The 12,985-nt window shown below is 48.9% G+C and overlaps 1 protein-coding gene across 2 annotated transcripts in view; it reads right to left on the bottom strand.

Annotated features, from left to right (window-relative positions):
- Positions 1-12,985, bottom strand: part of HKDC1 (hexokinase domain containing 1) — a 42,496-nt gene that overhangs the window by 6,529 nt on the left and 22,982 nt on the right. For both annotated transcript variants that reach the window (XM_004583440.3, XM_058671173.1), the window contains 8 exons: positions 12,525-12,758; positions 11,187-11,491; positions 10,452-10,597; positions 10,238-10,357; positions 6,483-6,578; positions 6,227-6,326; positions 4,442-4,625; positions 2,318-2,473 (listed from right to left, as the gene is read on the bottom strand). In XM_004583440.3, the coding sequence (XP_004583497.2) occupies positions 2,318-2,473; positions 4,442-4,625; positions 6,227-6,326; positions 6,483-6,578; positions 10,238-10,357; positions 10,452-10,597; positions 11,187-11,491; positions 12,525-12,758 (1,341 nt within the window). The remainder of the gene's footprint in view (positions 1-2,317; positions 2,474-4,441; positions 4,626-6,226; positions 6,327-6,482; positions 6,579-10,237; positions 10,358-10,451; positions 10,598-11,186; positions 11,492-12,524; positions 12,759-12,985) is intronic.

Genomic DNA, 12,985 nt, shown 5'->3' with positions numbered 1-12,985 from the left:
GGATGGAGTTCAGGCCCCAGCTTCGGCCTGAGTTGCAGTTATTAGCGAAGAAGGACCAACAAAAAGAAGATCTCGGACTCTTTCCCTTTCTGTCACTCTGCTTTTCAAACAAACAGATCTTTTCTTTATAACCAGAAGATTTTTTTTGAAGATTTATGTAGTGCTTATTTGAAAGGCAAAGTGACAGAGAGAAGGGAGACAAAGAGAGCGAGATTTGCTGGTTTATTCCCCTAATGTCCACAACAGCCAAAGCTACGCTAGTCCAAAGACAAGAACCAGCAGCTTTTTCCGGGTCTCCCACATGGGTACAGGGACCCAAGGACTTGAGTCATCTTCCACTACTTTCCTAGGCCATTAGCAAGGAGCTGTATTGGTAGAACAGCTGGGATTTAAACTGGCACCTACAAGGAGTGCCGGTGCTGCAAGCAGAAGCTTAGTCTGATACACTATGGTACCGGCCTCCCAAAATAACATATTTTAGAAGTACATTAGAAATATTTACAAATACCTGGTCATTAAGTATGAGATTTGCTTTAAATTAACCCTATATGGACGTAAAGACCTCTGAATATATAGATGTATCTTAAAAAAAGTTTATGGGAGGGCCTGGGGCAGTAGCCTAGCAGCTAAAGCCCTCACCTAGAATGCCCCACGATCCCATACAGGCACCAGGTCTAATGCCCATAGTCCCAATTCCCATCCAGTTCCCTGCTATGGCCTGGGAAAGCAGTTGAGGACAGTCCAAAGCCCTGGGTTCCTGCACCCACATGGGAGACCCAGAAGAAGCTCCTGGCTCGTGGCTCTGGATTGGCTCAACTCCAGCCGTTGTGGTCACTTGGGGAGTGAATCATCAGACGGCAATTCTTCCTCTCTGTCTCTGCTCTTCTCTGTATGTCTGACTTTCCAGTAAGAATAGATAAATCTTTAAAAAGAAGTTTATGGGAAATGTGTGTTATAAAAAATTGATGTGTAGATTTAAAAAAAACATATCTACACAAACTAAAACTCCTCTTTTAGTTCAATTTCCTACATAAACTTTTTTTAAATTTTTTTTTTTAGATTTATTTATTTTTTATTACAGCCAGATATACAGAGAGGAGGAGAGACAGAGAGGAAGATCTTCCATCCGATGATTCACTCCCCAAGTGAGCCGCAACGGCTGGTGTGTGCCGATCCGAAGCCGGGAGCCAGGAACATCCTCCAGGTCTCCCACGCGGGTGCAGTGTCCCAATGCATTGGGCCGTCCTTGACTGCCTTCCCAGGCCCCAAGCAGGGAGCTGGATGGGAAGTGGAGCTGCCGGGATCAGAACCGGTGCCCATATGGGATCCCGGGGCGTTCAAGGCGAGGACTTCAGCTGCTAGGCCACTGTGCCAGGCCCTCCTACATAAACTTTTAGAGGCACCTTGTGGATAACCCCGTCTGATTATTAACTGATTACTGCTGAAGCAAATGACAGAAGCATTGAGTTCATGTAACTATTCCCTTTAGCATTTGTTTACAGCTTTCCACTGTAAAAATGAAAATAATTGGCCTGGCGCTGCAGTAGTCTAGTGGCTAAATCTTACCTTTGCACGCAACCAGAATCCCATACGGGCGCCAGTTCATGTCCCAGCTGCTTCACTCCCCATCCAGCTCCCTGCTCATGGTCTGGCCCAAGGCCTTGGAACCCCCTCATCCACATGGGAGACCTGGAAGAAGCTCCTGGCTCCTGGCCATGGATCAGCTCAGCTCCAGCTATTACAACCACTTGGGGAGTGAACCAGCAGATGGAAGATCTTTCTCTCTGTCTCCCCTTCCCTCTGTAAATCTGACTTAACAATAAAAATAAATAAATCCTTTAAAAAATTAAAGCAATCAAAATGAAAGTTTTCATGAAAAAACTGAGTAATACACACAAAGATATGATTGCAAAGAAATGTCTACACACACTTAAGAACTTCAAGGGAACATAATAAGCAAAAAAGGAAACAGTTTCTTTTGACAGAGGGCAGGAGTTTGGAAGCCTTTCAGGCTTTGCTTTCGTGTCCTGGGAGCATAATTTTTTTTTTTTTAAAGAAAAGAAGGATAACACTTCAGACTTCCCCTAATTCCTGTGTAACCCTGTAGGATCCTGTGGGGAGGATGCCACCATTCTCCCTGCGTGCTCCGAGTGCCAGCAGATGGCTGCAGTTGGACATGGGCAGCCACCCCAGGGTCCCTCCCTCAGCTGGGGCCTCTCTGCTTTTATATTAAGTCTCAAATCTGCTCAGCCTGGCATGAGGACAGCAAGTCCCACAGAATATCTCTGAGCACACGGGTAGACCCATTACATGTCACCTTTCAATCTGGGACAGGAACTTGGTCTCGAAGATGCCCCTGGTGCGGAGCCGCTCTGAGATCTGCCCTCGGAAGAGGAGGCCCTGCTTGGTGAGGGCAATCAGCATCTGCCGCACAATCTCGCCCAGGTACATCCCACTCGTCATCTTCTCATACCTGTTGGGGGAGGAACATTCAGCTGCTGAGGACAGGAAACCCAGCATCAGTCAGTGGTTTCTGGAGGGACTTTGGGTCTGTGTCAGGGAGACACGCTCTGGGCATCTTCAGCTGCCTGGCTGCCCAAGGAAACATTAGGCAAAAGACCACACCAGGGGGAGAAAGCTGGCTCTGGGGTGGCATTAACCAGAACCCAGGTCCTTGGTCTGCCACAAACTAGCTGCCTAGTGTGAGCATGCCGCATGAGCCATCATCTACAAAATGCAGAACAAACCAGCATCCCACAAAGCTAGCAGGAGGCAGGCATCTGGGGCAGAGTTGGCACGAAGCAGAAGTTAATCCTTCTCTTGGCCCCAAAAGCCTGCTCTCCTTGGCTTTGTATTACCAATCTGTCCTGCTGGAGTTTCTCCTTGGCTTTGTATTTGAAGAAATTACAGATGCTGTTCCCTAAGACATTTAAATCTGCGTGCCTCAGGGGTGCTCCAAATAGGTCCCTTCCACTTTGACCAGGCTCTGAACTCCAAGAGGGCAAGCAGGAAAGGGGCTTTGGACCTGAGCAGGCACAGAGGAAGCGCTGGAGAGGGGTATGTGAGCACTGGTTCCATTGTCCCTGGTGAGGGTGTTGCAGAGCTAGACCAGCACCACATGCAGAGGCCAACAGAAACAGGAATGTGTCTACTGCACCTGCATTCCCGTCCCTGTCCAGGACCTCAGCAGCCTAAGGCGCCAACACCAGAACACACAAGTAACAGTAACTATGAGGTAACTGCTAGGTTCTGCCCCTCAAACTCTGGGTCCAAAAATGGGAGTGCCCACAGAAAGCTAAGGCAGAAGAAACCTGCCCCTGAAGGAGATGTGCCATGCTCAGATGCCCTGATACAGAATTTATAGAGAAAGTCCCTTCTTTTTTTTAAAATATATTTTTATTTTGAATTGTGAATAGAAAGTTCCTTCTTTTTGGAGGGTTTTACTGGTCTTACTGCACTTACCTCAACTCACCTTCTTTCCAGCTACAAGGACTAATGCCACAGGAAGTTGGGGAACTACCAGGGCCTGGCTTAGCCCTGCCAAAGCTCTTCCCAAACAACATTCTCACTCCACCAGTTCCCTGGGAGTCCATGGCCCTGGTATTTCATGATGTGACTGCTCAATGTTCCCCTTTGGATATCACCCACCACAAGAAATTTCCATTTCCTCTGATTTTTTTTATCCCCTTATCTTATACATTAAGATGCAGACCTTCATTGTGACAAACCCCATCTGGCCCATAAAATGTAAAACATTTTCTGTCTTGTCCTTTATGGAAAAAGTCTGCCAGCCCCTGTTGGGATAGATGAGCCTATGCCTGCCACACAGACCTCAACCTGCCCCGCGCTCTCCTAATTGCGAAGATGCAGCACAGTACAAGCAAAAATATGCATTTTCTATGTGTTACTTTCAGGATTTTGGGGGTGATTAGTGGATTGGAATATACCTCACAAGTGGTCATGCCCCAGGGTAACACATGATAACATAATTGGCAACCAGTACTCCTGTCCATCCCTGGGATTCACTTCCGGGCCCCGAACAAAGGTCAACAATCCTGGCAGCCAGCTTTTCAAAGACTGCGGATGCTGTTCTTCACTGGACCTGAGGCAGGCCACCCCAACTGGGCTCACTCAATCACCATGCCCCTGCTGTAGCACCGGCCCTGAGCAGACATTCTGACAGCCTCTGTCCCACTTCCAGAACCACTACTGGCTATACAGTGCCATGGGGTAAATAGAAAAATGGCCTCCTTCCTTCTGCCTATAGCAAACCCATTACACCTCTGCTTGTACCCCATTAAGAGACTCGAATGGCAACTGATGGAGATTTGCAACCATTCCAAAGTCAGTGTCTGTGGTATGGAAATGCATGCCCCCATAGATCGGATAAAGGTATAACTGGCATTAAAGGTACACATCTGCCCACACCTGCCTTCCTCACCTCTGCTTGCCAGGATTCAAGGAGCCCTCATCCACCTCCTTGTCATACTGGGTCCTGATGTCGTCCATGCAGCCATTATCGCCAAACCCTCCCCATTCTGTGTTGATGCACATCTTCCCCTCATCCCCGTCCACCAGCTCAATGTTCTGCATCTCCTCCATGTAGCACATGTTGCTGCCTGTTCCTAGAAGGGAACAGGGAGGGACTTCAGTCACCAGAGACACCCCCAGGCCCTAGAGGGTGCAGTGGACTACAGGGGTAAAGTAGGTTTGATGTTGAGACAACAGGGGTGAGTCCAGCATGGGACGTGGCGCTGGCTGATCCTGGGCGAGAACCTCAGCTTTCAAAGGCTGTTTCTCACCTGTTAAAAGGGAAATCACAACTGCCTGTGTAGTTTCGTTACAAAGGAAGAAAGTGGAGGGATATTTCTAGGATTCTTCCCTGAGCTAACTATTCATTACACGGTCCATGCCTCTTCCTCTCTCTCCTCTCCTGCCATCATTGTTATCGAGCTATAAGCATGCAAAGCTTCCCAGAGGTCAGAGCTGGAAGGGACCATCACCTAGCCTTGGGAAAGTCAAGCCACTGCGAGTGTCACCCTCTTCTCTCTTGCTTATGACCTGGTATCAGAACTATTCCCAACCCAGTAGTCAGGAGAACCCTCATATTCAACCCCATGGCCTCCCTGGTTACCCGTTAAATCTAGTGCAACCCCTTCCACAGATGAGAAAACTACAGAGTAAGCAGCCTGTCCAGTACAAGGTGGGTAACAGAGAGAGGGGAAGCTTCACCGGCCACTGGGGACAGCTCTGCGCACACCCCCACCTTGCTCCACCCACTGGTCACACCCAGGAACTGCCCACACTCCAGACAACGGACTGGAGTCACCTCTGCCTTTCACCTTTGCCTGTTCCAACCACACCTCTTTCTTAACTTCTAAGACACTCACTTCCTTGGAATCCACCATGCACCTTAGACACTCCTGGGTTTCTCCCACAGGTCACCTCAGTCATTCTTGTATGTTTCTTTCCAACTCCTTCCCTTCCTGTGAGCTCTAAGAGTCCCAGAGCTCAGAGGGCAGAAGAGACAAACATTGGGGCCAGAACCCACAGCCAGCTCCCTCAGGCCCAGGCCAACACTATCTAACTGCAGTCTAGCTTCATTCCAAGGCCCTGACTTGTAAATCCTTTCTACAGCATCTCCTTCACTGGCAAAGATGCCTTTGTGTGTGGGAGGGGAGAGTGTTGGCGCCATGGTGCAGTAAATTAAGCCTCTGTCTGCAGTGCAGGCATCCCATGCAGGTGTAGGTTTGAGTACCAGCTGCTCTCATTCAGATCCAGCTTCCTGTTAATAACCTGGAAAGGCAATAGAGAATGGCCCAAGTGCTTGAGCCCCTGCATCCATGTGAAAGACCTGGAAGGAGCTTCTGGCTTCAGAATGGCCCAGCTCCGGACTGCTGCAGCCATTTGGAAAGTGAGCCAGCAAAGGAAAGATCTCTTTCTGTCTTTCCTTCTCTCTGTAACTCTGCCTTTCAAACAAAAATAAATACTTAAACAAATAAACAAACAAAAAAGATGCCCTTGGTCTTGAACCCTTCATGGAAAGATATCAAGTTACAAATTAGATGACTTGTGACAGCAGTCTTAATGTCATCTCTGCCTTGGACAGAGTCTTTGCATAATGGAAGCGCGCACACACACACACACACACACACACACACCATATCCCTTGAAATCATGGAAAAACAGGAGGGAACAGGCCAATGAGCTATGTCTGATCACTTACCTGCAATCAGGCCAATCTCACAATTGGGATCTTCATAGGCACAGGTCATCATGGTTCCCACAGTGTCGTTGACCACTGCAACTATGTCCAAGTCAAACTCCTGCAAAGGAAGAAGCTCTCCTGTGAGTAGCACGTGCAGGCCAAACAGGATCCAGCAGGGAGGAAGAACAGATCAGCTCAAGGAAGGCAGAGGCCAGGGTTAGAGAATTGAGGGGAAGGGGGAAGATCAGATAGGAGCCTCAATACCACAGCCTACATTTCTCCTCTTGATGGCTTCCCTGAGCAAGTCTACCACGTCCTCCCCTTCGCAGTCGGTGGCCTTAAAGCCTTTGGTCCATCCTATTAGTGTCCCCTGAAAGAAAAGAGGGGAAAATTAACTCGTTCAGTGGTTGTGAAGACCCCTGCACAACACCTAGCAGACAGTGACACTGGAGCTGCTGGTCAGCTATGTGCAGGAGCTCTGGACTATGTGCCACTCTGCAGCGCTGACACAGGCACAAAGGTGTCACAAAATACACCACTCAGGCTTGGCACGATGGCTTAGTGGCTAAATCCTCCCCTTGCAAGGATTGGCATCCCATATGGACACTAGTTCATGGTCCAATAATTCCATTTCCTATCCAGCTTCCTGCTTGTAGCCAGGAAAAGCAGCACAGGATGACCCAAAGCCTTGGGATCATGCACCAGCATGGGAGACCCAGAAGAAGCTCCTGGCTTCAGATCAGCTCAGCTCTGGCCACTGTAGGCACTTAGGGAGTGAATCAGCAGATGGAAGATTTTTCAGTCTGTCTCTCCTTCTCTCTGTATATCTGCCTTTCCAATAAAAAAGTACATAGAAAGTAAATCTTAAACACACACACACACACACACACACACACACACACACACTCGGCTGAGTGCAGTCCTTGAGGAAAATCCTATTCTTCCAGGATCAGATGAAGTTCCCTGGCCAAGACTGCATAGGATAAAGGTCTGGGATACGGTGGTCCCTCCTCTAACTCAACCAAGGACAGAATGAGGTGGGAACAAGGATAATGCTACATCATGTTCACCAAAGCACACTTCCACAGTGAAAAACTAGAGGCATGTATCACGTTCTGCACAGACATAGGAAACATTGAATGACCACAGAAACTAATTATACTGTAAGAGAGCATTGGATACTAGAACAGAAGAGAAAGGAAAGACAGCAGCTGCTGTGAAGTGAAAGCATATGAAATGCAGACAGATCACTGTTCTGTTTTTGCATTTCAATGACACAAACATACCTGAACCTGGAACAGTATCCATGCTGATGGGGTTGGTAGTTATCTCTGGATGCAAGATCATGGGTGCTTCTATACCTCTTCTGTTTGTCTATAATGTCTATCCTTTCTAAATTTATCCTGTATAATTTTTTTATGATAGTGAGAAAAAGCTCACACAGTTCATTTGGGTCAGGAGTTAGGCCAGTCCCAACTCCATAGCCTGGAAAGTCAAAGGATGGAGAGCAGACCAGGGAGTCCTTGGGACGGGAGAGGTGCCCAGCAAATCTGATGGCTACACCCTCAATCCTGTGGCTGGCTGCCACCTGATCCAGAGGCCCTTAGCCAACAAGCTCTCCCCCTGCTCTCCCTTGCTCTTTTCCTGGTAATGCATGTAGAACATCAGAGACAACCCTAATTGAAATATCCCTCATATAAATAATACATTTTAAGTAGAGAAAGAAGAGAGCAAAACCCTCCATCTGTTGTTTTACTCCTTAACTCCCAGAATAGCTAGGGCTGGGCTAGACCAAAACCAGGATCCCAGAACTCAATTTAGGTCCCTTGCACGGGTGGCAGGGACCCAAGTACTTAAACTATCACTGCTACCTCCCGCGAAGCACATTAGCAGGGAGCTGGAACAAGCAGCAGTACTGGGACATGACTCAGCCACTGTGACACAAGATGCAGGTGTTCCCAAGCAGCACCTTAACCACTGCACCTAACCCTACCCCCAGGATATAAACACCTATTTTCAAACCTTCATTCCTTCTCCACAGCCTTAAGCAGCTTTGCTCCAAGCTACCCACTGCTCTGCTCTCCCCTTTAACTGTATTTTCACAGTTAAAGTTCCCCTGACTCAACACTGTTGGGACACAGAAGCCCAGAGGTCAAGTGGCCTAGTCAGAGGCATGGCTGTGCCTTGACGCCTACCGGACATTCAGAACTGTGGACAGCTACCTACAGCAACTCCCCTCTCCTGCAGCAGATTAATTTTTAATGGCATTTGTGATTCATGAATACATGACACTTTAAAAAAAGTTAAAACATGACTGCTAAGCATGAAGTCTCTGTACTAGTCATCTGAAACGAATCTTTCCAGACCTTTTCCTCTCCTTCCTTGTATGTTTTGAAATAACTGAAATCATATTGCAGTTTGTTCTCTATTCAATAATGCATCTTTCCAGGTCAGTTCAAATAAATCTGCAAAATATAGCTCATTGCTACATACAGAATTTTAAAAATCCACAAGAAACCTATGAAATAGTATTGCTTTTAACCCAATTTTTTGAAATAAGGAAACCAATGTGCAGAGAGGATAACTGACTTTTCCAATGTCACACAGCCTGTGGGGAAGGCAAGGTGCCCAGGCCTTCTGGCCCAACAGCCCATGCTCTGAACTGCTGCATCCTGCTCTCTCCTAGTCAGGTTAGGTCATGTCCACAAAGCACTCAGAACACTTCTGCCATTAGATCAGCAAATGTAGGTGTGCTTGTGAAATAAAAGTCATTAATTCCATATGATGTCTCCACCCTAGTTTACTAAGTGATCATGCCCTGCAAGAAGCTTCTACTCTTTCCAACCTGTCTATAGCAAGTGGTGCTGCCATGAGCATCCCTGTTCATTCCTTCCAGGGCACATGCTGGAGAAGTTCATCCTTGGCATGTCTAATGTTGAGCAATTCAGACACAGCAACAGATGACAGTCTTTTAAGAAGTCCTCTTCAGTGTTGCTGAGGGATCAAGCCAGAGGAAGGCAGACCTGCTGAAGCACATGCCTTTCATCTCTGACTTCTTATTGATCCAGCAGATGAGGCTTGCATGCCCTAATTCCACCCCCCTTAAGGGAAATGAAATAGGAAATAAAACGCAATGCACATAATAAGCACTGTATGTATGTATGTGTATGTCTGTATGTGTGGGGGCACTGCGCCGCCCAGGCTCTGAGTCCTGGCTGCTGAGAGAGCATAGTGCAAGACTGCAGGTTCCACAGGACGTGTTATGGGTTGGAGCCCTCCACTGCCATCTACAGGTGCAGCAACCTGAACCAGTTCCTCACTGTCCCTGCCTCTCTACACAAAATGGTGACAGCAAACAGCGGGCATACACATAATGGGATATTAATTAACCTTCAAAAGGAAGGAAATTCTGACATCAAGTTGAGAGAAAACAAATCAGATATAAAAGGACAAATTATGCCAGAGTCCACTTGTACAAGGTACACGCGGTAATCACACACACTCACAGCTACAGACAGCTTCGCAGGGTGGAGACAGGAAAGGGAGGCATGAGTGTGAGCAGACACAAAGCTTCGGGTACAGGAGATGAAGAAGCTGAGATGGATGGTGGTGACGCTGGTTCACCAGGGTAGAAACAGTCACTGAGCTACGTTTAATGTTGTGTATATGAGAATATTTCAAACTGTTCATGGAGGAGAGGAAAGAAAAAATAAGCTTATTTTGGTGCAAACAAATTTTGAGATCCACACACAGCTTTTTATAACATATTTTCCAGGAACTTGTGGAAGAATTCTCATATTTTACCCCAATTTAGAACACGGTAAAGGAAAATGAACACCTATGGGGACAATGTATAGATCAGTTGAAACACTAGAACATCTTCAACCCCCTAACAAATAAAACCTTGAAGTGGCTGAATAGGCTACCCCAGTGGCCCTACTGTGAGACCCCCTGGACCAAGCGCCCAGTGTCCAGGCAGTTCCCAACACTGTGGTAAAGGCGGCGCCCAGAGCCAGCACAGCTGCTCACCTTGTCGATGCTTTTCTGCCTGCAGGGGAACGAGAACGTGAAACCCAAAGGCAGCCGGGCCCCCTTGAGGCCCATGTACTCCAGGAAGTCAGCAATGCACTGTACAATGTGGTCAAACAGCTGCAGGGAGAGAGCGGTGTTAACCCTGGGTGGGTACAGGCATAGGGGCTGGCAGGTTGGCACAGTGAACACAGAGCCACCACCTGGCACCTACCTCCTCACCAGTACCCTGCATAATCTCCAGGGGGATGGCGAAAATCTTGTTGTACATCCGCACTGACTTCCGTCCGCTTCTGATCTTCACCAGAAGGACCCGGAAGTTGGTGCCCCCCAGATCCAGGGCGAGGAACTTCCCTTTCTCTGTGTGGGAAAAGTAGGGGCTTAGCTAGGGACTTGTGCCAGGGCAATATGAAGGGAAAGTGCCAAAACCAAGCAGGCCCAACTACCTTGCTGGGGGGTTTGGGGAGTCACTGTGCCTGGTGTTAGACCTGGGCTGGCCCTTGGTTTGTCTAAGACCAGGCTGCTTTTTGTGCACACTGACCCAGCCACCACCCCCAGTGGGGTCCTGTGAGAAGAGTACCAGATGGTAGTTCAGGGACCTTGGGGTCCTGAGACACAGCTTTTATCTTGAGCAAGAGGGGTTAGGTCCTATGCTCCCACAGCTGCAAACTCTACAGATGGATGGCCTTCCAGGGCTGGGGTACAGTGTAAAGCTCCTGGGACAGAGCCTGTATCTTCAGTTTGCACTCTCATGTACGGAATCTGACACACACATACACATGTAACCTGACTTAGATGGCTTCTCACTGCAAACCCAGTGGGCTAATCAAGGCAAACAGGCTCAGGACGAGAGCTAACCTTCCCCCCTGCTCCTCATCCCTCATCAGATCAAAGTCCACAGCTCTGAAAAGTAAACGTCTGACTAAGTTTTGGGCTGTGCCTGGCCCACCTGTGCCATCAGGCATCCCGCAGACGTAGGTGGGCAGCATCTTGACCGTGGCGAGTGGATGCGTCTTCTTCTTCAGCCCGAACTCTAGTTCAGCCCGCATCCTGTCCTTCACACTCCTGAGCTGCTCATGGGTCAGCCGGAACAGAGCCAGCACCTCATCAATCTGCTTGCGCTGGGCTTGAACACGAGAGGCCACGGCAGTCACCATAGCAGCCCCCTTGGTGCTGCCACTCTCCGACAGGAGGAAGCGCACATCACAGTTAGGAACCAGTTTCCTCACCACCTTGTGCAGGCGTTTAGGGTACCTGAAGGTGGGACAAAGGTAGCATGTTTCACCACTAGGAAGGCCTGGCCCACCCAACAGGAACAGATGCTGCTTTGGTGTAGTAGTGGGTCCTGCTGGGGCAGAAAAACACAACCCTTTATGTGCTGGATAGAGGTCAGGGGTAATTAGGATGGGGACAGTATATGGGGTGCCCTGAATGCTCCAGGAAGTGGCTAATTCACACACTGACACCTTAGCCAGGAGCGCAGGCCTGTGCGCCACACAAGGGCTGATCATCACCTCTGTCACAAAAGAAAGAATTTCTCTGCCAGCTGCACCCATGGGTGTGGAGCTTCTACCTTTCTTCCTCTAAGTCTCCTTCTCCTTACCAAGAGCTTTCATGTGAATTGGCAACCTGCCATCCCTATTTTCCATTTACAGTTAGGTGTGCTTTGTTTTCTAGTCTTCTCACATAGTAGGCAAACAGTAAGTGATGGATAAATGGATAGACAGATGCACACAAGGATGGATGGAGATGCAGACAGGCAGGTGGATTCTATAAACAGACCTAACTGATGGACGTGTGGATGGAATGATGGATGGAGGGAGAGAGGAAGGGACATGTGAATGGATAGATGGGTAGATGGAGGGAGGGAGAGATGGACACATGAATGCATGGAAGGATGGATGATGGATACAGAAAACAACAGGCAGATGGGTGGACATGTGAATAGATCAAAGGGTGGTTGGATGGCGGAGGGATGGGCAGACACAAGGAACATGCATGTGGATGAACGGATGAGTGGACACATGGAGAGATGGAGGGAGGGTTGGACACAATGGCCTTCCTCATTAGACAGTCAGCTTTAGCAGAACAGTCCTGTAAAGATGGGCCCCCAAGCAACCCAGTCAGGGGAATGTGGGCTGTGCATTCACCTACTCCCTTGCAGACTCAATCAACAGCTGGTGGGTGGCCCCAGATGCTTAGAGAAACAGCACAGGGCAAAGGGAATGCTGAGTTACCACTGCAGGGCAGGTGTCAGTGAAAGTGCGGGCTGGCAGGTGGCACTCACTGAGGGTGGATCTTGTAGAGCGTGCCATCCATGCCCACCGTCGTGCGCAGCCGCATCAGCCTCTTGTTCTCCCGGAGCCTTGTCAGGATGGCTGCCAGGGCGGCCGCACAGAGGTTGGCCGAGCGGAAGGAAACAATGGTGCAGACGTGTTGGACAGCAATGCAGTCAGCCTCAGAGGGCTCCAGGCCTAGATCCACCAGGATCTCTCTGGTGTTCGCCAGGCCTTCCTTATACCTGCCAGGGGAGAGGTGAGAGGGGCAAGGGGGCCACACTTTTCCCTCCTGTGGGCACCTCAGCTCTCCCAGTTCTCAGGTTTGTGGACAATCCACAGGCTGCAGTACAGCAAGCCAGGAACAACATCAACACCAGTAACAGCAGCCACTACTTACGCAGCACTCACTACGTGCCCGGCCCTTGTCTGTGAATTCTCACAAAAACCCTGTGGGGAGTGCCAGCAGTGC

Source organism: Ochotona princeps, chromosome 13, assembly GCF_030435755.1.
Source record: "Ochotona princeps isolate mOchPri1 chromosome 13, mOchPri1.hap1, whole genome shotgun sequence".
Lineage (NCBI taxonomy): Eukaryota > Metazoa > Chordata > Mammalia > Lagomorpha > Ochotonidae > Ochotona > Ochotona princeps.
This window is presented reverse-complemented; position numbering and strand designations above follow the sequence as displayed.